Here is a 25,856-nt window from a genome sequence, read left to right as displayed (position 1 = left end):
CATTTGCTCTCTTAATTTGTAGCAACGGCACTAATCCTCTCAAAGGTGTTAAACCCCCACAGGCACTGCTACTCACCCATCTTTTCAACACTTCACCTCCACAAAGGTCTTGGGAAAATGCTTCCTTGCAGCAAAGGGTGCAACCTCCATCAGGTTAAACCCCCTGGATGTTGGGATCTGTGGTTTAGGGAGGCAGAAGCAGGCACGGAGGCGCACAGGGCCAGCACTGCAGACTGCACACAGCTTGCTGGCTTTCAGCTGGTGTCCCAGAAGCACCAGGTGTTTCAAGAATTAGATGCTGAAACCAAGTGGCATCATGACTCATCCAAGAGCCGAACCGCCCATCACCACACATGGAGCGCAGCATCCTCCTGGCTCCCCTGAAGGGATGCGTCGTGGGGCTCGACCCTGCCCCTAGCACAGGACAGACACCCTGCTACCCATCACTTGTCATTTCGGAGCACCCTGAGACTCCTGCCCCCGGCTAGGACCTCCGGTGGCATTCCAAACCCAGGTAGCCCATAGGAGTTTATCTCATCAGCCTCATCCCCACAGTACCTGCTCTTCAAGGCCCCTCTCCAGGGACCTGTTATGCCGTACGCCGGTGGTGGGGAGCCCAGCAAGCAGAGTACATCTTGGTTTGGACCCGAAGGGCATGTCTTGTGCATCTAATGCAGGGGGAGATGGTCCCTTCACGTACCTGCTAGTCAGCCGCACGGCCGCCACGCACCACTGCAGTGCTTCCATAGCCATGCTGCAAGAGCAAGTCGCTTCCCAAAAAAGGGGTTAGCTCAAGAGAAGCAGCCCCTGGTTGGGTCCACTCTAGTGTGGGGGTCCACAGGGTTCATATGGATACGGAATTCCATGGCACATACTTATAAATTAACCTTCTAGTTCAGCGAGCATGCGGGGACCATCGCAGCAGCCGCTCTCGCCACCGAAAGCAGCTGGATGCAGGCGGCTGATCCTGGCACACAGAGGCTGAACGCTCAGAAACACCTAAAAATTTTCCACCCAGGACAGGACTACAAAGCGATGAGCTTCAGCACCCCTTCCCACACCGCCCCTCTCCCCAGGGGCAAGGCCAAGCCACTGCATTTCACCTGCTCCAATTTTGCTAGAAGGAAGGAAAAAAAACCACCCAACAAAACCACCAATAAACCAAAGAGCCACCCCCAAACTAAACAAACATTGCACAAGCCAACAGCCACCGAACAAAACCACCCTGGCGAGATACGGGCAGGACAACGTTCCCCTTTTGCCGCGTTCATAAATCACAGCCCTGCTGAGAGGTCTTTTGTGCTCTCCCCCAGCACAGAAGTTAATGCCCTGCTCTGTGTGCCTGCACAGGCAGGTGACAGTCACGCTGATAACGCCGCCCTTTGTTACACGCCCGCACCAGCAGCCCCGTGTTTGCACTGGGAGGGCTTTGCTTGCCACCTTGACACGCATTTCTCCTAATCAAGCCCAGCCCTCCTGCGCTGGGGCTCTACAGTCGCGATTAGAGGAAAAAGCCTCCCGATAAGCCCCGGAGCCCCTTTCTGCCCCGAGCAACGCCCCAGCGTGCAGCCCTCGGTTCCTGACCCATGCGAGGGGGTGCATCCCGGCCATGTAAATGCCATCGGGGCAAGACATGCCGAAGGGGGGGTTAAACCCCTGTGCTGGGTTAAGAGCCCCAAAAGGGACTGGTGCCAGTAGCAGTCATGTGACAGCTCTGCTCCTGCTCCTCTTCCTCATCGTAGGCACAGTAAAGCAGGGAGGGGAGCAGGGAAGCAGCTTTATTCACCCAGCAGCGCTTTCCTCTGGGCATCAAGAGCCCTTGGAGCATCTTCCACGTGACAGCTCAGCTGGAGCCTGCTAGCTCCTCCGCAGCACATGGGAAGGGAGCTCTCAGGGTGGCAGCCTTGAGACAGATATACATCTACAGCTCTTCAAAAAGCCATGTAGGAACTCCAGGAATCCACCTTCTGCACCTAAAGGGATCCCATCAGCACCCAGCACCGCCTGAACAGTGGAGGCCTTCGAAACGACAGCTCAGAAAGCGTCCAGCTTTCCATTTTCACTACGGAAGAAAGAAAGTTACAATTTTTTTTCTGCCCTTTTGGATAACGCATACATGTTCCTAAGACAGGTTGAGCTCCAGCCAAACTGCAGCAGCTGCAGGACTCACCTGCCTCTCCAGCAACACCCAAACCAGCCTTGTAACTGTGTGGCACTGAGGTTCCTCCTGACTGTCTTAAAGACAAGGGGCTGCCCCCTCTGACTGTCAGCACACAGGTCACCTTCCCAGTGGCCAGCCAACGGTGGAGAATAACAAACTCACCAGAGGTGGACCAGCTACATGGGAAGGTGCCCAGCCAAGCACACCCTGTACACACCAGCTAGCTGCTCGTTACCCTGAGCATCCCATCCAGTGGGACAATAATTTAAAACTGGTTTAGACTTTACTCCAAGCTGACCACCCAATTGATCTCTGAAAGTCTCCTGCCTGCTTCCCATGATGGGAAGGGTGGCACCAACCATGACCCAAACCACCGGTGATCTGGACGCTGGCCCAGTTGGCGTGTCCCATGTCCCCTGTTGGGATGAGCTATATTTGCCACCTGCTGGAACAAAAGGCCTGGCAAATTAATGCACTGGTGATCCTCTCAGTACTGATCCCTAAATGCATTTTAGCATAAATGGGATTGTCACCTCAACTCATTTGTTAATGGATTTGTGATTTACACTCGTAAAGAAGTAGCGTTGGAAATTAAGATCGCTCCATAGTAAACAGACCAGGGCAGCAAGGGAGACACATTTGTCCAGAATGGGATTTTTTCACCCCAACATCTCCAACCAGGCCAGTATGAACCTCCCGAGTCTCCCCATCCTTTTCACCCCTCATGCCAAACATCAAAGACAGAAAAAAAAAAAAAAAAGAAGCTCCAGGACAAAAAAGTAGCATTCCCATTGAGGCAATTCAGCTCCAGGTTTGTGGTGCCACTGCGTCCCATGGTGGGTCCCCAGCGATGCTGTGGGACTCTGGGTAGAGCAGAAGGTACCAAACCAGCCTTGGGAAGGAAGGAGTGAAGCTCCCAGCACAGAAGGGAGACAGGCACCAATTAGAAAACATGAAGGAGCAGGTTTGTCTGCAGACTCCCCTCCTGCCCCAGTCATTACATGGGATCATGACGTGGTCATAAACAGGCAACAAAATACAGTCAAGAGCTCTTTAAAGAGCAGGCTCAGCTGGTGGAGATGCTCTGCTGCAAGTACAACAGATGCAAAGCACTGCTTCTAATTAAAAAGGCATTCGCGTAATTAGAGACTGCACATCGCCATACCAATGATTCGATCTAGTCCAGCACACTCACTCGGGCTGTGTTTAAGAGGGCTCTCCATGACTGCTTGGGTTGTCTGTCCTTGTAACCCTGCCCACCTCCTCACACCCCGCCGGCTGGGACGGCAGGGCCACCGCTACAGTGGCAAGCAGAGAGGACCTTATGGAGCAAAGTCACAGGTGTCAAAACCCAGCACCGACCTTCTGCATCCCACCCAGTTTCCATCAAGAGCTGACTTGCTTCCAGAGCAGGTGATGGAGCTGAATTATCCCCTGCCCTTCTACACAAGGAGCACAGAGGGCCAGTCTGCTGAGGCCTTGGAGCACAACCCAAGTGAAATGACTTTTCCCTGAACACTGAGGACTCTGAATGAGAGCTATTGTTATTCAGATGAAACCAAGTGTCAGATTAACAAATCAATGGGCATAAGAGATATAAAACGAGTTACTATTGAAGCCTTTCAAATACCCAAACATATGGATGAACCAAATGTGAATTGTAATTGACTCACCCGTACCTTTGATCTCTCCAGCCTTGGGTTCCCAAAGAGACAGCCCTGCCCCCTCCGACCCAGGCTGAACTGATGGGGGCTCCATCCTCACAGAGCCTTTTCCCTCTGCCTCCATCTCCGGGATGTGGATACAGCCTGGCACTGGGAAACTGAGGCAGCCAGCTCTGCCTCCGAGAGCCATGGCCACCCCGCACTACCCAAATGCAACCTGACGCGTGGAGCCCACGGACCCCGGGCACCTGTCCCCACCAGTGCCCATCCCGGCTGGTGGCCCTCGGTCAGCTGGCCTGCAGGAGGAGATGGCCCGGGAAGCAGCAGGCTCTGGAGCAAGCGTGGGCAGTGCCGACACTCACTGCCCCAGTGCTCCTGGAGCCGGCTGTGGGGTCTGTTCGGCTTTCCAAGGATTTCACTGTGCAAAGCCAAGAATCAGACTTTGCTGATGGGTTTGTGCACGCGCCCTGCCTGCAAAACCCAGCCTGATCGGGAAGTGCTGAAAGCTGCTGTGCCCTTCTCCAACTGCCTCGACAGCGCGCATCCCCTATGCTTGATTAAGAACACAGTTCTTAATTTTCCGGAGGTGTTTCTGCAGCTACCTTAAAAATAACCTAGAGTTTGAACTAAACATTATCCCTAAATTTTTACTTTCAGGGCTTGGAATGAGCGAGTTTTGACCAGTTTCAGATAGAGAGATGCAAGAGGGAGGAAAAAAAAGCACCAGTTTTGATACCATACAAATCTCAACTCCACAGGAGCTGCAAGGCAAGCATCTGTTTGGGTTCAGTTTCAAGGCTCATTACAAACTCTAAGTTGCTGCAGCTATTCCAGGAAACCCAGCCCAGCTTATTCCCCTACCTCCACGCTGCAAACCCCACACAGAGAGTCTGGAAGTGCCTGTTGCTGAAGGCAAACCCCAGGAGCTGCTCCCAGCATCGGGCACCGACACAGCAAAGCCATCCCCACCGGGAGGGCAGAGACTTTGCACGTGTCCTTTCCTCCAGCACCAACACGAGGACTGGGTTTGATGGGGGAACTGGGTGAGCCAGGGAATCCATGAGAGCAGGTGCTGCTCTGCCCCCATCCCTTTTGGGCTCAGATGCTGCTTAACCCAACTGGTGAGCCTTGCTGGGACGGCTGGGCGTGTGACAACTGCCGGGCTCACCCACAGAGGAACTGAGGAAGACGACCATGGGGAGGAAGGCAGGCGAGAGGAAACTCCCGGGCTTTTAATCTGCTTTAGGACCACGTGAGCTTTCTGTTTATATATAGCTTAATTAATTATTACACTACATTTAGCAGTGTGACCTTGAAATTGTCTCTGGGGGGAGCCAGCAGGCGCGGTGCAGCCGGGGCAGGCGGCCAAGGCGCCGGTGTGTGCCGAGCCGTGGCGTGGGGCAGGCGGCTCCTCCTGCGTGTCCGGCTGTCCGGCCAGCGCCAGCCTGTAATTACGGAGCCTTGGAGCAGACAGCAGCTCCCAGCCCCTCTCGGCTTGCAGCAAACCCAGGTTGAAACCCTAACCGGCTATTCCACTTCTGCTTTGGCAAGGCTGATATCTTCTCCCAAGGCTTCCTTCGCAGTTCAACACCCCCTATTAGCGATTCCCTCCGCTTTACAAAATGCCATGCAGACAGCCCAAGGCTCATTAGCTACCAGACCAGCTCATGAGGGAAATTAAAGAGAAAAAAAGAACAACCAACAACAAAACCAAACAAAACAACTACAAGCTTTGTGTTAAGTTGCAACAAGTTCAGTGTGCGGCGCTGGGGAAGAAGGAAGGAGATGAACTTTGCTAAGCCCTTCCTCACCAAGGGGCAACACTCCAGCTGTTGGCTCTCCGGCAGCCCAATTTGCTCAGTCCAGCTGTGGCGAAGCCAGGGCAGATGTTCAGGGATGTGTTTACACTCACCCCCGCAGCCCACCGCCCCGCTGATCCTGGGCAAGACCTTTGGGAGCTTCCTCCGTCTTAACCCAATTGTGGAATATGGGGGCAGCCACAGCACTCGGGGGACCAGCTCCAATCCGGCACAATTCACTACAGGTGGCACCAGAGGCAAGCGCAGGGGGTTTGGAGCAGAGTGGCACAGCATCTTGGCGTCAGGCATCACCTTCACCCCACCACGGGGCACAGAAAGCCAGGGGGTCCCTCCGCCACCCACATTTAGCAGCCACCTTCGCAGCCTCGTGCATAAACCAGCTGAGGACCGTGTGCCGCCGCGGCTGGGACCCAAGGGCTGGGACACCTGCTGTTTGCTCCAGCACCTCCTGCTCACATTCCAAGCCTAATACACCTTTAGAAAAAACAAACTGAAGGCATGCCAAAGCTGCAGGCCTTGCCAGTTTTTAAACAAATATTTAATGGCTCAATGAAGCAGCAAAGCATTTTATTACTAAAACGCCAGGGTTTCATCCTCCCCCTAGTGACGGGAAGACCTCTGTGCCGAGCCACAGCATCGCCCGGCTCAGCCCCATGGACCCCGCTCCAAATCAAAACCACCAATGCCATTTAACCCAGTGCAATGCCAGTCCAGTCTACTTTTCACCTGACTGGCAGTTTTCTAAAGTTTTCCTACACCTCCACGTGCCGCGCATCTCTACATCACGGACTTTCAGGTTTTAAGACAAGTTTGCATGTGATGCTCGAGACTGGCTGTAAGCTCGGGGCTTTAATGTAAAGGTTGCCTATCTACTTGGTCAAAGTTAATCGCTGTAATGGATTTTGGCTTCTGTGGAGACATGTTCTGCACTCACACTCACACGGACACACGCCGAGGGCCTGATCCTGAAGCCCTCCCCCAGGCAGGGCTCCGGGCTGCGTTAAATCCAGTCCGGGCACCTGGTCTGGTGCTGGCCACCAGCACGCTGCTGAAGACTCATCTCCTTGTCAGAGCCAACTTCTCACGTGAAAAGCATATTTTTTAGAGAGAACTGGCATTTTCACTCCAGCCACACTCAGTGCTGCCAGACTGTGGTTGTGGCAACACAGGATCTGGCCTTGCATTCACTTTCAGCAAGGGATGTATAAAATATATACATCCACCTATAATATTATACACCGGCATATAAAGTGAAAGCCCATGCGCAATTCTCACTTCTCCTGGACGAGCTGCCTGCTGCGCTGCCAGGAACACGCACCCGAGGGGAGAGGCCATGCCAGTTCCAGGGAGAGGTTACAACTGCTCGCTTTTATAACAAACCAGCCACTCGGGTAGATTTGCAGAAGCCTCCAGCAGCACTAGCCCAGAGGACTGGCCAGATGACAGTTCTGGGCTTACACATTTTAGCTGCGCAAGACTTACAGGAAGGCAAGGACAAGGGAGGACCGCTCCCCAGCAAAGGCTGGCAGAGCCGAGCTCCTCGGGTGATGCCATGCAAAGCCACGCGGAGAGCAGGGTTAGCCACACGTGGCCCTGCACCCACGACCAGCTGCAACTGAACTTCTGGGTCAGATGCTCTGCTGACGTAACGTGCGATGGCTCCCTTGAAGCCAGCACTAAGTCACAGCATCCCGCAGTACAGATGTTCTTTCTCCATCCTTCTTCTGCAGCGAGAAAACAAAACAGATTTTGAAGCAGCTACTTCCAGGGCATTTCTGAGAAGTTAACGCAGATGTAGAGCGTTTAGCAGAACACGGCACTGATTTTCCCTAAGTTCTCTCTCTCTCTCCCTGCTACCCACCACATGGCAGGGCAGTGCCACGCTCACGTATTTTAACGGAAGACATTTAAAATCCTGAATTATTTACTTGAGGTCTTCTGCCAGCAGCACTCGCGAGGTCTCACAGGTCAGCAGCCAAGCGAGCCAACTCACAGCTTCCCACGCACCCCTCCGCACCCCGCGATGGCCCTCGCTCCCTCCCAGTACAAGGGCACCACGTGCAAAGTCACTGTCACAGAGTCCATCTTCCTCCTCTGCCTTCAGAGCTCTTACAAAGAGAACACTGCCACAGGGAATGCTTGAAGCCAACGTGGCACCAGGAGAGGTCGTCTCCTTCCTGTCACTTTTATGAAGGACTGAGGTCTACTGCACACCACATCTGAGCAGTGTCCACCATCCCCAGGCGGAGAGATGCTCCAGACAAGAGGGACTGCACTCCTGCCCTTGGCTTCCGCTTCTCACCTGCCCCGTGGCACGAAGCAATGCCCTTCCTGGCTTGTCTCTGGGCACCCTGCAACCACCTCCAGTCCAGGAGCAACTCCCTAATGGCAAAGCTATGCCATCGGTAACCCCCTGCTGTGAATTAACCCCACCTGCCCTCCAAGCCTGCCGATAACCAATGCATTTCATCATGGGAGCCCTTGTTTCCATTAAAAAAAGTCAAGATAAGGTCCATTTACTCGGCTGCTGGTGGTTCCGGCTGCTGAGCCGAGCTCCTTTAAAAAGCACACAGTGTTTCTGGCGAGCTAATTAAGAAACACACAGCAAGCTGCTGAAAGACCTGAAATTGCAACGGCGTGGGCAAGCCCTGGTACAGTCATCAGCAGCAAGTCAGGACCCAGCAGAGCACTTGAGTCATTTCACAAACCGAGGAAGAGGCCTCTCCTCCAGCTCCTCCTCACACACCACACGGTGACAACAGGTAGCAGCCGATAGCCCCTGACCTCCGAATTACACCGCTGAAATAACGCGCCCGGCTCTTTGTTGTTCTTTGAGCCCATACGTTACCCATCCCACATGACCCTGGCCCATTCATTACCCCCTGAACCCATTGATCACCCATGGTGACACCACCAACAGGGACGAACGCTCAATGCTGAGCAATCGCTAAATTAGACTTCTTCCTACTTGGGATAGATTAATAGCACCGAATCCAGGCTCGAGCAAACAGCCGTTTAGCATGCGAGGCCTGATGGTAAGAGCAGTCCACAATCAGGAGACTCAGCTCAAAAACCTGGTGGTTTGGGTAGAGTTTTTATAGCCACCGCATCTGGGGTTTGCTGGATGCTTTTAAACACAAAGCCTTCACTGGAAGCGCCTTGAGGTATCCAAAGCTTGGTGTGTGTTACAGACATCTGCCATGGCCCACTTGAAAAGAAAAAAAAATAAAAAATAAATAAATCCCCAAACCCAGAGTCGAGCCCATGGGTTTTCATTCCCATCATTTTCATGCCAAGAAGGAGCACAACGCTCCCCGGCACGCCGCGTGGTGCTGCGCTAACGCGATTAGCCAGGCAGATCCACCATCCACATAAGTCAGCCCCAATGCATGGTCAACTTTGAAAAGTTCAGCAGCTCGACAGGTGAGGCCATGAAACCCGATCACGGCAGACAATGTCGTCCCCCCCCAGCGTCGTGCTGGGAAGAACTTGTCACGTGCGTCATATCGGGCAACATGCTTGAAACAGAGCAGCGCGCTGAAACCCCAGCAACACGAATAATCTTTGCCATCTGTTTGAACAACTCAACCCTCCTCAGATCTAAAGGAATGATCCCATGCAAACACAAGGGCCTTGCTGACTGATTATAGCAGCCCAGCCCTTCTTTTTTGGGGCCATTTTCTCCCAGACTTTGCACAGCGGCTAAGGCAACATCACGGCGAGCTGCTTCAATGGCCAAGGGGGAACTGAGCCCTGTGCATGTGTCGAGGGGACCAGTAAAAGTCCCCGCATGCTTAAGCACAATGCAGTGCAAAGTCTGTAGCTGATTTTTAATTTTTTCTTTCTTTTTCATGGAGAAAACTAGGACAGGAAAGCAGCTTGGCAAAGCCACCCCAGAGAACACAACTGTCCTTTAGGATATGCTCGTTACAACCCAACGCAGCTGACGAGAACGCGCTGGAGGAACTGGTCTTTGCTCAGATACAGTCATTAATGCCCAAAGTCCAGCTGGGAGAATCAAGACTGTTCCCAAACATCCTGGGGCCAACGAACCTTGCGACACCCAGCGGAAACAACACGTTGAGTTGAGCAAGCACCTTAGTTGTGTCCATGCCGACAGCTCCGCATGGACCCGCGTGCTGCCGGTGAGGCTGTGAAGCGCGGTGGCAATCAGGCAGCAGGTATTAAACCCTCGCTGCCACTGGAAAGTTGGGATTATACGGAACAGCCAAACACTGTGGCAAAATCCTGCCTTGCTCAAGATCTGCCCTTGGTTCAGCAAGACTCTCACCCTTGAACTTTTAACCATCATTGCCTTGTCCCTCCCCTGCTCCCAGCCTGGCTCATTGCAAGCATCAGCACCACACCGCTCACACCCCCACACACTCCCTGGGGCAAAAAAAAGAGGCTCCTGGGGAAAAATTAAATAAAAGCAAAAAAATGAGGAAGTTTCTCATGATTCAGGAATTGCTGTGAAGCAGCGCTTTGCACATTAAGGTCCCCAGTGCTTATTGAGGTGACTGGGGGGGTCTCAGAAATGCGTGTTTGAAGGTGTTCATTGCACAGCACTGGACCATGGGGCCTGATCCTGCTGGCCCAAACCACCCAGTCTCAGCACAGAGAATGAATTAAGGCAGCTTGGCAATAGCGGGAAGATGAAGCCCCAGCATTTTAAAGAGGGGTAAAAAAAAAAAAAAAAAAAAAGGAAAAAGAAGCAGAGGTCTCCTCTCTGCGGTGCTCGAGGCAGCGGCGGGGCCACTGGCGGCACAGCCATGGCACGAGGTTTCCTAGCAGAGGGCTACAGACTCAAAATATAAATCCGTGATGTTATGTGGGGCTGGGAATGCTCAGCCCACAGCAGGAGGGACTGGATACTACAGCCCACTGGGCCTAAAACGATAGGAGAAAAAATAAAAATAATAATAAAACCCAAGAAATAAAACCCCAAAACATGTAACGCTAATCACATGATCTTTTTTTCTTACCTTACATTAATTATAGGACAACAGGCTTTTAAGTCCCTAGTGTATTTAAACATGCATCATCGTTGCATGGAACGAAAGAAGTAAAAATAAAAAAATAATTCAACAACTGTTTTCCTAGGTTTGCAAGGAACACTTTTCCCCCCCAACCCACACAGTAAACCCATAAGGAAACAACAAGTTCCCCACGGGCTGCCAGGCAGGCTGCTCGTCCCAGCAGCCGGACACATGCGAGCCCAGGCTGCGGAGCCCAACTCCTTACTGCAGAGAAGAGGAAGCTTCTTTATTATCCAAAAATTCCAGGCGCTACTTAAAATTAGTTTGCAATAGTGGCTGGATCCCGTTTCTCCTCTGTCATGGTACATATTTTCACTTGAAGCAGTTAACATGCTGTATTCATTACCAGGGGGAAAGTCCCGCAATGTGCGTACAGAAGTTATTTCCATTAGGTTTCTAGTTATCTCACTATCGAAAAATCAATTTATTTTTTCCCCTCTCCTTTCCCTCTGCTTTTCAGGAACACTGGTCAGCACCACTTGATGCTGTTTCTCTTCCACACAAGCAAATAATAATAATAATAATAATAATAATAATAAAAAGTCATTTCACTTGGCAGAAAACGGAACAAGAAAAAAGTTTGTATTCCCTCCTTCAAAAGTTATTTTCTACAGATGAAAACTTTAGACAGAGACCAGTAGTTAATATAAATATGATTAATCACAAATACCCCAAAATATAAGCTTTCATCAAGATAAATATGCAAATTTGTGATGCCTTCAGTCTCTCAGAAATCTGAAAAAAAAAAAAGTTACAATGGAACACTTCACTGTATGTCAGGAACAATTTAAACAAACAAAACCCCCTAACACATATGACCAAATTTAGCCAGAAGCCAGTCAAATAAAATATACTTTCAATGAGATGCGGGTCAAAAATTGCTTCCTCATCTTCTCAAAGCCAGTCAAATGGATTTCAGCCGCAAGGACGGGGTGCTGGGGGCACCAGTAACTCCCTCAGTTCCAAAGTTCAGTCAATTTGTGCAAAAGCATCTGAAACGCGGAGACAAGGCTTGCCCAGCTCGCTGCGCAGCGGCTGGCACCGCGGATGGTTTATAGCATTTTTAATCTGATTTTATTGGGCCGTTAACAAGAAGATACAAACACATCTCCTTATGGACATTAAGATAATAAAGAAAAGCCTTGTTAGGGCTTGGAGAAATAAGCATGCTGCTGAGGAGCGCTGAGAAGCCAAGACTGACTGCAGTCGGTGGGAGTTTGGAGTTACACAGTGTCCGATTTCTAACGTCGAAAATTATAGGAACAAACTTCTGCATCTAATTCAAACGGAGGTAGGAAATAACACACAATTACCCAACAACTTGCCTGTCTATTTGAACAAATACATCCTCTTTTCCATACCTTTGGCATTATTTAGTCCTTCCCCCCCGACCCCGAGCGGCTCGGGGTGCCCATCCCACAGCCGGCCAGCCTCCGATCCTCTGGGAGAATCACACCCCAGTGATTTCCAGACCTCCAGCATCACTTACACTCGCTGCTCGGGAGCGTCACCACTCAGACCTGAAGATTTGCTGTATTTCAGTTAAAACGCCCTTTTTGCAAGGACACCATTCAATCATGTAGCAGTGTGCTTGCAGGGATTGGGCCCGCGCTGCTTAAAATTAAGCAGCTGATAAGGTGAAACTTTAAGAAGTTACATACAACTTTGATGCCAGCTTCTCCGAATTTAAAAAATAACATGTATCCTTTAAATAATGACTTTCACCCACTGCATCTGGAACAACAGATTAATGTAATCGTAAGCATTATTCTCTCCTTCTCCCCTTCCACCTCTTACTTGTAAAAGATTAATCAACCATTTTATGGTCTAATTTAGGTGCCTAATTAAAAACAGAGTTCAACACGTACACCACCATTTTGCTAATAAATCCTGACAGGTCTTCTGCTCTGTTCTATGCAAGTTCTCCTTTCAAAATGCGAGACTGATACATTTTTTTTTTTTTTTAAACCGACTCAATTCATAAAGATTTCATCTTGGTCACTACGGGACGACACGCTGCATCCTCCACCAAAATTCCAGAATCCCAGAAAACGAAAGCGGTTGCAAAACCGACTTCCCCCCTCGCCAGATCTTATCCTGCGTTCATTTCACTAACTGCTGAGGGATGGCAACATTAAAAAAAATAATAATAAATAAAAAAAAACCCAACCCAAACTATAAACCTAATCGGGCTCGCAGGGTGGGAGTTTTGAGACTACAAAGGTTAAGATTCGGAACTTCCCAGCTCCCATCTAGCTCCAAAGTTTCCATCCCTGCTCCTTCAGCGTTCCTGTAAGCACTCAGCAGAAAGGCAGAGTCAAAATATTCCCGATAAAGGAACTTCAAGCATAAAAAGGATGAAAAGGAACTTAATTGCGGTGGGCGCCGGCGCGCCGTGTCCCACCGGCTCCCCCGCCGCAGGGGCCGCCCCGCACCCCCCGTGCGGGATGCCAGCCCGCAATTTAGCCTTTTCCCGCAGCTAAAGCGCTCCGCACCCCGTCCGGAGGTACCCCCGCAACCCCCCGCGCTCCCCCGCAGCGCCGCGCCGGGACCCGCGCAGCGGATCGGCTGTAAAGCGGGTTATAGCGGCAGGAGAAAGTTAGCGGAGAGTGAGCGGGAGCGGTCGGGGCTGCTTCCCCCGGCGGGAGGAGAAGCCCCCCGGGGCGGGAGGAGAAGCCCTTGCCCACCCCAGCGCCCACCCGGGGGCTGCGGCTCCGCCAGGCGGCCCCCAGCAGCGCCCCGAGCCCGAGGGAAAACAGCCGCTCGGGCAAAAAGCCCTGGAAGCACAACGAAATGAGTGTTAATTTTTATTTTTTTTTAAATTTAATATTTAACCTTTCTTTAAAGATTAAATACGCTCTGGCTAGCGTGCAGCCTGCGAACACCCAGCCGCCGCTTGCACTAGCGGGGAAGGCAAGTTCCGCGAAGGTTTCCTGGGTTTTATTTTGTATTTTTTTTTAATTTTGGGGGTTGCTTTTTCGGGGTCTGCACCTAGCGGAACGCCCGCACTCCGCCGCGGGCGCTGCCCCCGCCGCGGGCCGGGGACCCCCCCCGCACACCCCGGAGCCCCGAGGGGCGACTGGCTACCTGTACCAGGCGAGTCCCCGCTCGTAGTTGCGATCGAAGAAGTGGGGCTCGGCGCCGACGGCGCGGACGTCGGGGTGCACCCGCAGGAACTCCAGCAGCGCCCGCGTCCCCCCCTTCTTCACGCCGATGATGATGGCCTGCGGCAGCCGCTTGGTGCCGGAGCCGTTGAAGAAGCTGGAGATGGGGCTGGCGGCGTCGGGCGCTGCCCGCTGCTCCTCCAGGCTGCTCTCGTCGCCCGCCGCCCCCGGAGCCGGCGGCAGCAGCTGGGGCAGCGGCGGGGCGGCGCGGGGCGGTGCGGGGGAGCCGCGGGCGGCCAGCCCGGCGCAGGAGCCGGCGCAGGAGTAGAACATGTAGAGCCAGAGGAAGAGCATGATGAAGAGCAGCAGGAGCCTCCGCCTCAGCGGCGGCAGCGCGACGGGGACATCGAGGCAGCGGTTCAAGCGCTGCCCCATGTGCCCGCGGGCGAGCCGGGATGCATGGCTGGCGCTGGCCCGGCTCGGCTCGGCTCTGCCCGGCGCCGCATGGGCACCCCGAGCCCCAGCGCGGCCCCGCACGCGTGTGCGCGGCGCTGCCCGCCCGCCGCCCGCCCCAGCGCCGCTCTCCCGCCGCCGGCAGCGCAGGCAAAGGCAGCGGCGGCGGCGGGGGCGGGGGCGGGCAGCGGGGCCGGCCGACGGGCAGAGCCGCCGCCCTATCACGGCCGCGCTCTGCCGCATAATGAGCCGGGCGGAGCGACCAACCGGCTGCCGGGGGCGGGGCGCGGGCGGGAGGGGGCGCGCCCATTGGCTGGGGAGGCGGCAGCGGGCGCGGGGGGGCGCCCCGACCCACCCCGGTCCGCGCCGTCGGGGGCGGCGGCTCTGCACCGGCCGCGATAGCGCTGCGGCCCCATCCCGCCGCGTCCGGGCCCGCTCGCCCGGCGCCTGCATGGGGCGGGGGGGTGGGGTGTCAGCCCCGTGCCCCGCAGCGCCGGGGGCTCCCCCCGACGCCGGTCAGGTGCCGTGCGGGGCGGCAGCGCCCGAACAGCCCCTCGCCCAGATTCCCGGGGAACTGCCGGGGACGCGCGGGGGACGGGGGACGCGCCGGTGGGACAGCCGGGGGCTGCGGGCGGACAGCCCTCCCCGGCTCGCCGTGTGTAACCCGCATCTCCGCAGCAGGGAGCCCCTCCTGCCGTGGTGGGCCCTCGCCCCGGACACGCGGACCCTGACAGCCGAGCCCCCAGCCCCCCTGAGGGGGGGGTGCGCCCCCCTCCAGCTCTGCCCGGTACCCACCGCGCCACAGGGGCTCAGCCGGCCCCGGGGAAGGGCGCTGGCCCGGCCCCGAAGCCCCTCTCGGTGCTCACCCTCCGGCCCGTCCGGAGCTGCCTCGGGGGTGGGCGCCGCGATCCCTGCAAGCCCTCGGGAAAGTCCTTTGGGACCAAAGGTGCTTGCCTGGAGGGGAGGCGGTGGGTGCTGATGCTTTCAGCAGCCCTTGTTCCCTGCCCCACACATCCATCCAACGTGACGGTGGAACCTTCTTAAGGTCCGATAGATGATATTTAACAGACTCACCCGAGTGTAAATTCTGCCTGACCAAAGTGCCTCCTGCAAAGCTGTTCTGGGTGTGGATCGGAACTGGGGTCTCCAGCATCATCTAGTGCTCTAAAACCACTAAGGAAAGGAAACTGGAGAGGTTTGCAATTTAGGGACCACGGCTGGGCTCTCAGACACCCCGGTAAACATTTGCTAACAGGGACCTCTCTCCCCCCGTGGGGGGGTTCACACGGGCAGCACCCCAGCTCCCGTGGCCTCTGGCTGAGGCACCCCTGCGCTGGCCAGACCCCGGGCTTCCACTCAAGAATGTTAATCAGACTTGGCTTCATCCCTAAACAAGATTTAATGACGAAATAGTAAGTTTAATTGCTAGACTAAAGACAAGGGTTCAGAGGTCTGTCTGCTGTACAGACACAAAAGGGAACCGTTAGACAAGATATTGCAGTTCTGCATTATGCCTGTCAATCCACATTTCCCTCCGTTCCATTAGTGTCGCAGCTAGATTGGGATGACGGCAGCCGAACCCTCTCACCTGGTGGCCTGTCCCCGGCCAGGTTCCAGCTGCACACCCCACTGTGCCGGCCACATCCCTCCTCTGGAGGCTGCAGGACAGAAAGAGAAGCGAGAAAGTCCCACTCCCCGCTCCCCCACGGCCGCAGGGAATTGCCAGCTGGGGCTCAGGCACTGGGGCATCATGGCGTTGGGGGCATCTCAGTCATGTCCTCCTCTTCCCCAAAGTACCTGGATTTACACCTTCTTCTGATGCGCGTTGGCTTTTTGATGAACCACACCTTTTGCAGAGCCATATTTTTGGAACCTCCTGCCTATACAAACAGCAGGTGAGATCTGCGACAGACCACGTGTTGGGAGGGACATGCAGGGACCAAACACAACAGTCCACGAGAGCCAAATTCAGAGCGTTTGGCTAAGGAGACCCTTTCCACGACACCATGAGCACTGGGATCCTCTTCTCCAGGACCGGATCATGCCAGCGTTTTCCAAGGAGCCAGCGGGGACTTTGGACACTCTGTGGAAGTGCCTCAGCCAGCATTCATCTGGCCAGCATGTAACAGTGGCTTCAACACACGTGTGCAGCTTTTCTACCACATTTTTATTAGAAGATGCATAGATTTTGGTACTGCATTAGCTGCCCTCAGAGCACTGTTGCTTTAAGGGCAGAGCCAGGTTTTGCGGGAACCTCTGCCTTTTATTTTTAACTTTTGCTATCAAAGAAAAGGCAAACCTTTTCACCACCAAGTGCCTTGATTTTTTTGTCTGTCAGAAGTGATAGCATGATGCTGACTTCTTCATACACCAGCTTTACAGCAAATCTTGAAAAGTGTCGTGGAAAAGTAAATTGTTCTGATCACACTAGAAGTGGTGTGAGCATCTTGTCAAACAATCTCAAACTACAAACTAGAGTTTACAAACTAATTAAACCAGGCAGATTGAAGAGGGGAAATAAGACCCTGAGAGCTGCACGACTCTCTAAAAGCTGCACAGCAGGTTAACACAGAGCTAAAAATAGTGCTTGGGCAACCCAAACCACCTCCAGTACCAGTGCCACTGGTCTCCATCCTTCCCGGGAGCAGGTATTTGCAAAGCAGATTTTGGGATGACGCAAGGAGATCGTTTGTGCTTTGGCTATGGAGTCAAAACAGCGAGCGATCCCAAAGCACTCCTCTGCTGTGCGAGAGAATAGATGGCACTGCTGGGCTGCCTGCGCTCTGACGGGTGACACCAAGCAAGCAGAGATGAAGTGCAATTGCAGCAGGAATTGCTTTCTAGCTTCCCTCCGTGTGCTGGTACAGCTCTGCCAGCTGGCCCAGCCTGGTAATTGTGAAGAGAATTAAAGAGGGCACTTCCAAGCAAGGCATGAATCACAGCGGCGGGCAGGGATCATTCCATGGGTGACACAGGCTGGCTCTCCTGGACCCAGATTTACTCACCTCTTTACTCGGTGCTTTGTACTATTCAAAACCTGCTGCTTCTGCGTGCAGGTTGCTCCACTGCATGTTCCTACACCCATGAGGCAAGAGGAAAACCCTTCAGCTGGAATAAGTCTCCTTGTCCCTTACATCCACCAGCACCAGCCAGGATAACATCAACAAAATGTCACAGAAAGTTTGGTTTAAGCCCTTAATATATGTCAGCTGTAGCTTGTAAAAGTTGGATTGGCTTTTTAAGAAAAATAGCCCCAAGATAAGTTTTACTGTAACTGTATCTTCAGCAGTTGGATGTCAGGAGCTTTTTCCCTAGGAATGGCAAATTGGTAAGTGATCAGAAACAGCATCCGAGCAAAGGTAGGTCAGGAGTAGGGCTGAGCCCACTTGGTCCAAGCTCTCCCTGGAGCAGGAGGTGCAGGTGAGGCATGTTTTGACGAGAAGGTTGGGAACCAGTTGTGGCTCCAGCCTCCATCCTGACCCACCTGCCTCCAGCTGGAGCCTGCACATCTGCTTGGGAGTGTGCAGGTCCCCCCCGTACCTGCTGCCAACCGTGACTGCCGGGCTCCAGCGAGGCTCACAAGCTTGCTCTTGGCTCTTACGCTTTGATTAATGTCCCACATGCAGCAGTTGTGGCAGGAGCATGCGTGTCGTGCCCCGCTGACGAGGGCAACAGAGCAATGGGGGCTACATGGTGAAGAACCCCGGGTTGGAGAGAAATGGGCACAAACAGCAACGCAAGACTGGGTTTGCTCTGTGTTGTCACTGCAGAGCCCTTGAATCATAATTGTGGCTGTCTTGCTAGCTGGTTAATCAATAAGTTAATTGAGCTGCATCAGTACAGTCTTGGGATCCCATTTCTTGGCGATTGATTGATGACAGCTGGCACTGGGAAGGTGCGGCTCCGGGCAGGGGGTCACGGTAGCGCTCAGTGGAGCAGCGCTGAGATGGGCCTGGAGGGTGCCCAGCTCTGCAAGACACACTTGTTAAAACAGGACGGAAAGCAGAGAGTGCAGCACACCTTCACGCTGAGATGATCAAAGTCCCCGGCGAGGACAGAGGAAGGAAGGGTCAAGTCTGCGGGCTTACCCCGCCGGCATCCACCCTGGAGGGCTCTTCCCAGGCCACGTCCCTGCAGCTGCAGGCATGTGCTTTCCAGCAGCTTCTTGGAGTCTGACACGAGGCAGCATCTCCCAGTGCTGACCCTATCCTCCTGGCCTGATGCTGAGTTTCACCTTGTTGCTTTGTCTTTTCCCAACTAGAAAATCCGTATGTCTTTTCAGCAAACATTATTTTCCTGCCACTGAGCAAGGCAGTGCTGAAATGCTCAGCACCTTCTTTCTTTCTTCTGAAGTACAAAGAGCTGTCTGTCAGTGAAGGGCACACACAGCTCTTTAGAGATCTGCTGGAGCCAGTCCTGCTGGGGTGGTGGGGGTGGTGGGGGGAAGGAGCAGGTACCCAAAATCAAGCCAGGGTGCTCTTGGTCCCAGTCCAGAGAGGATGCTGTTTTCCTGACACACTCCCAGTCCTGTTTGGAGGAAAGTAATTCACCATTTCATGATGTCAGCCGAGTGCACTTTCATGGGACAATAAGGCATTCTGGAGTATGTAACCCTGGAGTGTCCTGGCATAGAGTGACGGCCAGAGAGGAGGTGACCAGCCACCACCACCTCTGTTTTAGGAACACAGAGCACCTAGCACACTGGGAGGAAGGGCTTTGGTGTGGGGCTTCTGCATGCTATTGTGCTATTGTGTGTCCTCTTCCACATATATATCTATAATGGATTTGTTGCCCTTACTGGTCTTTTGCAGTACACTGAGATGTTCCTCAGTCATGGGTCCATGTCCCCAGCCCTTGTCCCCTTGCAGGGTCCCAGGAGGAGAGATCACACATATGTTTATTCCACTTCTTCCACCCAAAGGAGTCCTCGGTGCTGTCCCCTCTATTCCTCTCTGCCACGTCTGTCGCGCAGCCTGTGGGCTGGTGGCCTGCAGCGGTCTGGGAGCAGAGGGGAGCTGAGGGATGCTGATGTACTTATCTCGTGTGCCTGTCAGCAGCCGCCTCTCCTTCTGTACCGCAGCACCTCCATCACTGCGCACATCTGCTGGACTCATATTAATGTCACGATAGCGAGGGAAGAGCTGGGGGAAAGTGCCCAGGGCATCTGGGATTTTGTCCTGAAAAACGCAGGTGCTAACACCAACCAGCGGAGTCACAGCTTGCAGTGAGCGTTGTGTTGGTCAGGGCTGGTGACCATCCCAGCTGCGCACAGCCAGACGGTGGGGTTGGGCCACCCCGGGGTGAAAGGCAGCGGGGTGACTGTGGGTGGCATCACCGGCACTCAAAACAAGTCAGCCACTACCCAGGGAAGTGCCCAGGGCTTTGTGCCATCCCTCTGCATGTAAGCCCAAGTGCCAGGCACTGCCCTCGAGCCCTCGGATGCGGCTCTACAGCCACGCCAGCGCTTGGGGACAGCCCAGGGACATCGCTGCCTCTTGCAACGTTTTGCTGCAGAGTCCCAGGCGTGCTCCCACCGGGGCAGTGGGCAGCACCGCTGTACAGATGTAAGAGGAGATCTTGTTTCTCTCAACCTGAAACCATTTCCTTTCCCCCACTGCCCTCCCTCCCCTCGCCCCTAATTTGTCCCTGGGGTTTTAATATCTATTTCTCCAAGTGCCACGGGCCAAATTTACTGCTCACATAACTCCACCGACTTCAATGGAGAAGAGCATTTAGGGTGCTCCAAGGAGGCGTAAGTAGGAGTGATGTGATGGAATTGAGTAAAGGAAAATACAGTCTGACTGTCAGGAAGAGTTTCCTACCAGCGAAATCTATAGACTGTGGAAGTTTCCCATGGGAACAAGCAGAAACCAAGTTGCTGAAGTCATTTTAAAACAGCACAAGAGAATAGGAAATCAGCTCAGTGACTGGCCAAAAGGAAAAGCGAGATGACATAATGCTACTTCTCCTTCTCTAATTTCTGCGGCTGCATTGCTTTGTCCATGGAATTATTTTCACGCAACTGGATTTCTCCTTGTTTTTTGAGAGATGCGACAGCCCTTGCTCCTTCTGGAGAGATTTCAACTCCTCTGCTAAATTCTGTCCTGGATTAAAGCAATACCCACTGCAGCCCCTGTTAATCCTCCCGTTATTCCTGCTGCTTGCAATCCTCTTCTGGGTTCTTCCCAAGCTCCTTCCCTGACTTACCTGAGTCGCTGGCTCCAGTTCTGTACTTTAGGTGGCTGTACAGCACGAGTCAGGCTAATCTGGGAACGGTGGCAGGGCTCACCCAGGCTACAGAAGCTATCAGACACTGATCTACAAGCAGGAGAGAGACCAGGGGTGGAAATCTTCCTACCTTCAGGGATCCTTCAGGTAGATTCCTGCTAGATCATCTGCTGGAAAATCACAAAGGCAATTAGCACACAGTGAAACAGTGCTTTCCCTGGTGACTTTTGGTTGTGATTACTGCCTGGCTGTTTTGGGCTCGGTGTGTAACACCAGCTCTGTGCACGCAGTGGGCATCCCTGCCTACCAGCCGGTGGCTTTCACAATCTCTTGCCCGCGGAACTTCCTAATGTATTTATGAATGACTTAACATTCGCTCATCGTCTCAACATTAGCAACTTAAAGCTTGACTGCTAGCAACCTCCTACCTCGTACAGTTCCCAGATAATTACAGATTAGAACCAGCTAATTTTTATTTTTGTAAAGCTGTCAGAGATCTATGTTTGTTATTATTGTCTCCTAGGTTGCCAGTTGCATAAATACATATGTAAAAACCCCTTTGATCTCTTAAGTATAATGACACAGATTTATCAAATGTTTGCCTTTTTCTGTCTCTTTGAAAAGGCTGATTTATGGAGTGCAGTCCCTACCTCCCTTCCTCTCTTGAAATATGAAGTGTTTGTGAGCAGCCAAGGTAATATTTAATATCCTGCCAAGAATCCTTTGCACTTCCTAACAAATGAACTACAACCTAACCAAATGGTTCACATCTGTTTAGCCTCTTCTCCTTTTTAACTAAACAAATTAGCATTAGAATACCTGGGAGGCACACAAAGTCCCTTTCTAGATGACAGAACACAGACAATTATTAGCAAGGGGAGTAACTGTACTGAAAGGGGCAGGCATGGACCTAGCAGATGTTTTCACATCTCCTGTAGTGCCCATGAATGACCCGCGCCACAGCGGACACGCTGCCACGGCCTTTTGAAGTGGGTGAGGAGTCCATTCACAGTCCCCTTCTGAATGAAAGCCGAGGCAGCAGCCTCAGCTGGTTGAATGTTTCATTTAAACCGCTTCCAGCAAAGATAAGTTTTGCTGGGTGTTCTTCCCCCCCCCCCCCCCCCCCCCCCCCCGTAAATGGCTAAAATAAAAAGCATCGCCCCACTCCTGCCCACCCACTCGCCAAGCCTGGAGGCAGCGTCCTGCTCCGGAGGCATCAGGCACCTCTGGGTTGGTTTCTGTCCTCACCAGCGGCTCCTCATCCCCAGAGCATCCAAGCACCCAGCCTCACTGCCCTTTCTCTCTGTCAAATAACGTAAAATTGGGTTTTAGGGGAATCACAAGGCGTGAATGAACATCTGCGAAGTATATTTTGTAAAGGCTTCTTACAGGCTACACACAGGCAACTACACACTCATCCCCCTTCAGCCACGCGGGGCTGTCCCAGCACCCCTGTTCCCGCTGGAGTCTCACACACCTCTGGGTCAGGGGTCCGGGAGCAGGTCCTGGGGCTGAGGCAGGACGGGATGGGTGAGACGGGCTCTCGCACCGCGCTCCTTTAATTGGACTCATCGCTGGAGGGGGGGCAAACGAATCACATGTGGTATTAAGGCTAACCCTCGGCTTTTGTTGTAGATGGTTTGAAGAAGAAAACGCTCTAAAGCCTCACAGAGATGCTGCTATTAATATGTCATCTGAATAACAAGTGATCAAACCGAACAACAGCTACTACCAAAATGTGGCTTTGTAGCACGGGACCGCATGGGAGGCAGCAGGGAAAATCATTATGAACACACCAGTGGCGTGCAATTATAAATAAAAACAGCTCTGTAAAGGCTACAAAAGCAGCAGTAATCAGTCCAGGCTGTGGTTTAGTAAGGGCTGAAGACACTCGGGGAAGGTGCTATTTATTACCAGAGACAGGGACACCGCTGGATTAAGGGGTGCAACTTCAGGATAAGTCAACAGAGGGAGTTCCCTGCCATCGCGGCCGGGCGAGACGGAGCCCGTCCGTCCCGCTGCAGGTCCGCGGCCACCGGCCCGGCTGGCCAGCACGGCCCCCCCGCAGCCCCTGCGACGAGCAAAGCGCACGAAGGGCCGGCAGCGCTGGAGCAGGCGCCTTGGCTCCGAGCTGCCAGAGACACGGGCCACGGCTCCGATGGCAGAGCCCACCGGGGCTGAGCCCACCAGGGCTGAGCCCACCAGGGCTGAGCCCGGCAAGGCCGAGCCCGGCAGGTGGTCCGTACAGCTGTGCCCCACCAGCGCGGTGGCTCCTCAGCTCACCAGCACACCGGCAGGGAGGCTGCTCCCACGGGATGCGGTGCCAATGCTGATGGGGATGCTGGGGGGCTCTTGGGGGCCAGACCTGCCAGGAGCAGCGCGGCAGTGCAGCAGACAGACCCCTTCCCGTCCCCGAATGGAAGCATTTGCCAGCTACTGGCAGGTCCCGGAGGCAGTGCCAGGGCTGGCCGAGGTCCCCAGGGCTCCGACAGGGTGGGACAGACCCGCCACCGCCACACAGCACTGTGAGGAGCACAGGGCAGAGCCGCTGCGGGAGCATCTCCTCCAGGTGCTGCCACCAGGCTCTTCCCACCGCTCATTTCTGACGAGAGGGGGGTTAATGAGCCTCACGCCCGATGCATCACCCGCTCCTGCCAGTCCCTGATCCCACCGAAAGCCAAGTGCATGTAACAAGCAAACAGTGGCCCTAAGCAGCAGGCCAGGGACATCAGACAGGGGAGGAGAGATCTAAATAATGTTCCTCTCTCTGCTGCTGGGTGACTGTGCGGCCCCGCGCATCCCGCTTCCCTCGGCATGCCGCGCTTTGCTTCCCCTTCCACGCTGGCTGGCAGCGGTTGGTGCAGGGACGGCCAAGGTGCAGCACGTCCATCACCCAGCCCTTTGGCTGCTCCGCGGTGCGAGTATCCCAGTATCCGTACCAACCTCCGGGTTCAGCTGATAAACTCGGGCTGTTCCCTTCCCTGTTTGGATACTGTCCAGCAGCTCCCCTGGAAGCACGGCAGAAATGCCTTAATCACCTCGTTTGCATCTCTGTTTCAAGTTTAATTTGATACAGTGCCTTCTCTCCCTGGCCAAAAAAAAAAAAAAAAAAAAAAATCCCAAACATCTCCCAGCCTTTCTCAGCTCTCTAGGGGCGCCGGTGGAGCCCTCCTGCCCACCTGGAAGCTCTGTCCTCCCCAGCACCATGGGCTGGTCTCTACCCCACCTGCAGGGATGCTGCTCTCCCTTTCCCCCTTTCTTGCTTTTCAGCGGAGGAAGATGGGCAAAATGTCCCAACTGGTCCCAGTTAGGGACAGTTCAGTCAGTCTGGGAGACCAGAGCCCTTCTGCTTCCAGTCACTCAGGGCAGTTCCCCGAAGTCTGTGTTTCTGTTTAAGTCTGGCTACAGCTGCAGTTTAGATGGGTACAAGCAATGCTCTTTATAGAATGTTTTGTGAAAAAAATGTATGGAAGGGAAGCTGTGGTTACAATAGGAAGTGTTAGAGAGGGGAGCAGAGGACAGAACATGTGTCTTGTACAGCAAAACCGGGGGAAAAAAACCTCAAGCACCAAACTGCCCTGGCCTCTGGGGCTGCACACACCTCTGAGGTGTGAAAACCTCAACTCAGGTATCACACTGCCTCGCTCGACAGGCACGGCTGCAGCAGGACTCGTAGAAAAGTGGGAATACAGGTGTGAATTTAGGGCAACTTTCCCAGCTCTAATGGGGATGGCCAGGCACCCTCCCTTCTAGGCACGTCTTTTTAGTCCTTGCTGTCGCTAAAGCACAAGGACCATGGCAGCAGCACAAGGACCACAGCGGCAGCACAAGGACCACAGCGGCAGCACAAGGACCATGGCAGCAGCACAAGGACCACAGCGGCAGCACAAGGACCATGGCAGCAGCACAAGGACCATAGCGACAGCACAAGGACCGTGGCAGCAGCACAAGGACCAGTGCAGCAGCTCCCTGCCAGCTCCCCAGTCTGGTATCTGCCTACTCCACTCAGAGCATCACTTCAGAGGTATCAGCAGCAACGCTCAAACAAGCATTTGGGAGCAGTAACCTCTCAGGGACTCCAGGAAACACAAGGTACCTTCCCAGAATGGATAAATGCACCAACCTGAACTCGCATGAGCCCGCTGCCAAATCGTCAGTTCTCGGTCCAAGGCCTGGAGGTGCCAGAACTGGTTAGGAGCGGTAGGAAAAATGTCTCCACATTGTGGGAAAACAGCTCGTTTTGCCAACCTTGTTCTGTGAAACAGTTGAACCGTGCCTTTTTGAAACACTGGAAACTAAACCCCAGCCCGAGGCGCTGACCCAGGCTGGAAAATCTTCAGTGCAAACAGTTAAAAGTCTGGAAGCAGAAAAGCAGAGGTGACGGAAAGTGTACGAGGCAGAGCTGATGAGAGTTATTCCTGCCAGCTCTTTTAAACACATGCACTTCTGATGGTGGTCTAAATGGCTTTGGGACACTGCACACATGCTGTGCTTGAAAGACCCCCTCTTCTTTGGGCCAGGGAGCCTCTGACCGCTCTGGGCCTGAGCAACCTTTCGGAGGGGCAGGGACCCCTGCGACGTGGCAACCCAGACCACCGCAGGGCACAGTGACTATCTCACGTTCAAGAAATACTGAAAGCTCAGTCGACAGAAGGGTTTGGAAAGCAGCTCCAAACCTTGCTAACCTTTGCGTCAAAGCCCTGCAAGTCTGCAGTACGTTTACTTCGGAGGGAGCTGAAAAACATCAATGGAGCCACCCAGCAAGTCACAGTCTGAGGGACCCTCACGGAGGAGGGTCCTCCGCAACAGCACTTCTGAATTCACAACTCACTTGTCATCGTTGACTCCAAATCAACAACACGCTGTTTGGGAGGTGACGAACATTGGAACCAGACTCTGACTTGTCTTTGGCAGGGTCAAGTGCTGGACACGCACCCACAGGGGACATGCCCTGCCCTGCAGGACTGACCTTCTCCATGACTGGAAGAAGAAATAGCAGCACCAAGAATCAAGGGACCGGCCGAAGGACACGCCACCAGCGCGAGTGGCATCCTGCGTCCCACGAGCCCTCGCCGGGGCTGGCTCTCTGCCTGGTTAAGAAACACCATCGGGAACAGCCTGCAACGGAGCTTCTAGCATTACCACCTCCAGCAGAGCTCCTTGGTAGGCAAACAGTGCTGATATTTCTGTTTTAACAGCAAAGTGTTCTGTAGACAGCCTGTGTTTCCAAGGAAGGGGGAATATCTAATCGCCTCTGGAGAGCAACCAGAACAACACGCTTTCTATCTGTAATGATAATGATTTCTAATAGTATCACTCTGTTTCCATTCCTGCTCTCCTGGGATTGTCAGAACTGAAAAGGACGTGTGTGTTTTGTGTAAGCCTTG

General features: G+C 53.7%; 1 protein-coding gene across 1 annotated transcript in view; it reads right to left on the bottom strand.

The window, feature by feature from the left end:
• Positions 1 to 14,382, bottom strand: part of LOC102049896 (heparan sulfate glucosamine 3-O-sulfotransferase 3B1) — a 30,255-nt gene extending 15,873 nt beyond the window's left edge. The window contains exon 1 of the mRNA XM_055722914.1: positions 13,772 to 14,382. Within this exon, the coding sequence (XP_055578889.1) occupies positions 13,772 to 14,223 (452 nt within the window). The 5' untranslated portion in view covers positions 14,224 to 14,382. The remainder of the gene's footprint in view (positions 1 to 13,771) is intronic.
• Between the last annotated feature and the right edge of the window lie 11,474 nt (positions 14,383 to 25,856).

The sequence above is a fragment of the Falco cherrug genome, chromosome 1 (genome assembly GCF_023634085.1).
Source record: "Falco cherrug isolate bFalChe1 chromosome 1, bFalChe1.pri, whole genome shotgun sequence".
NCBI classification, from domain to species: Eukaryota; Metazoa; Chordata; class Aves; order Falconiformes; family Falconidae; genus Falco; species Falco cherrug.
The sequence above is the reverse complement of the archived record's forward strand: the minus strand, read 5'-3'. Positions and strand labels throughout refer to the sequence as shown.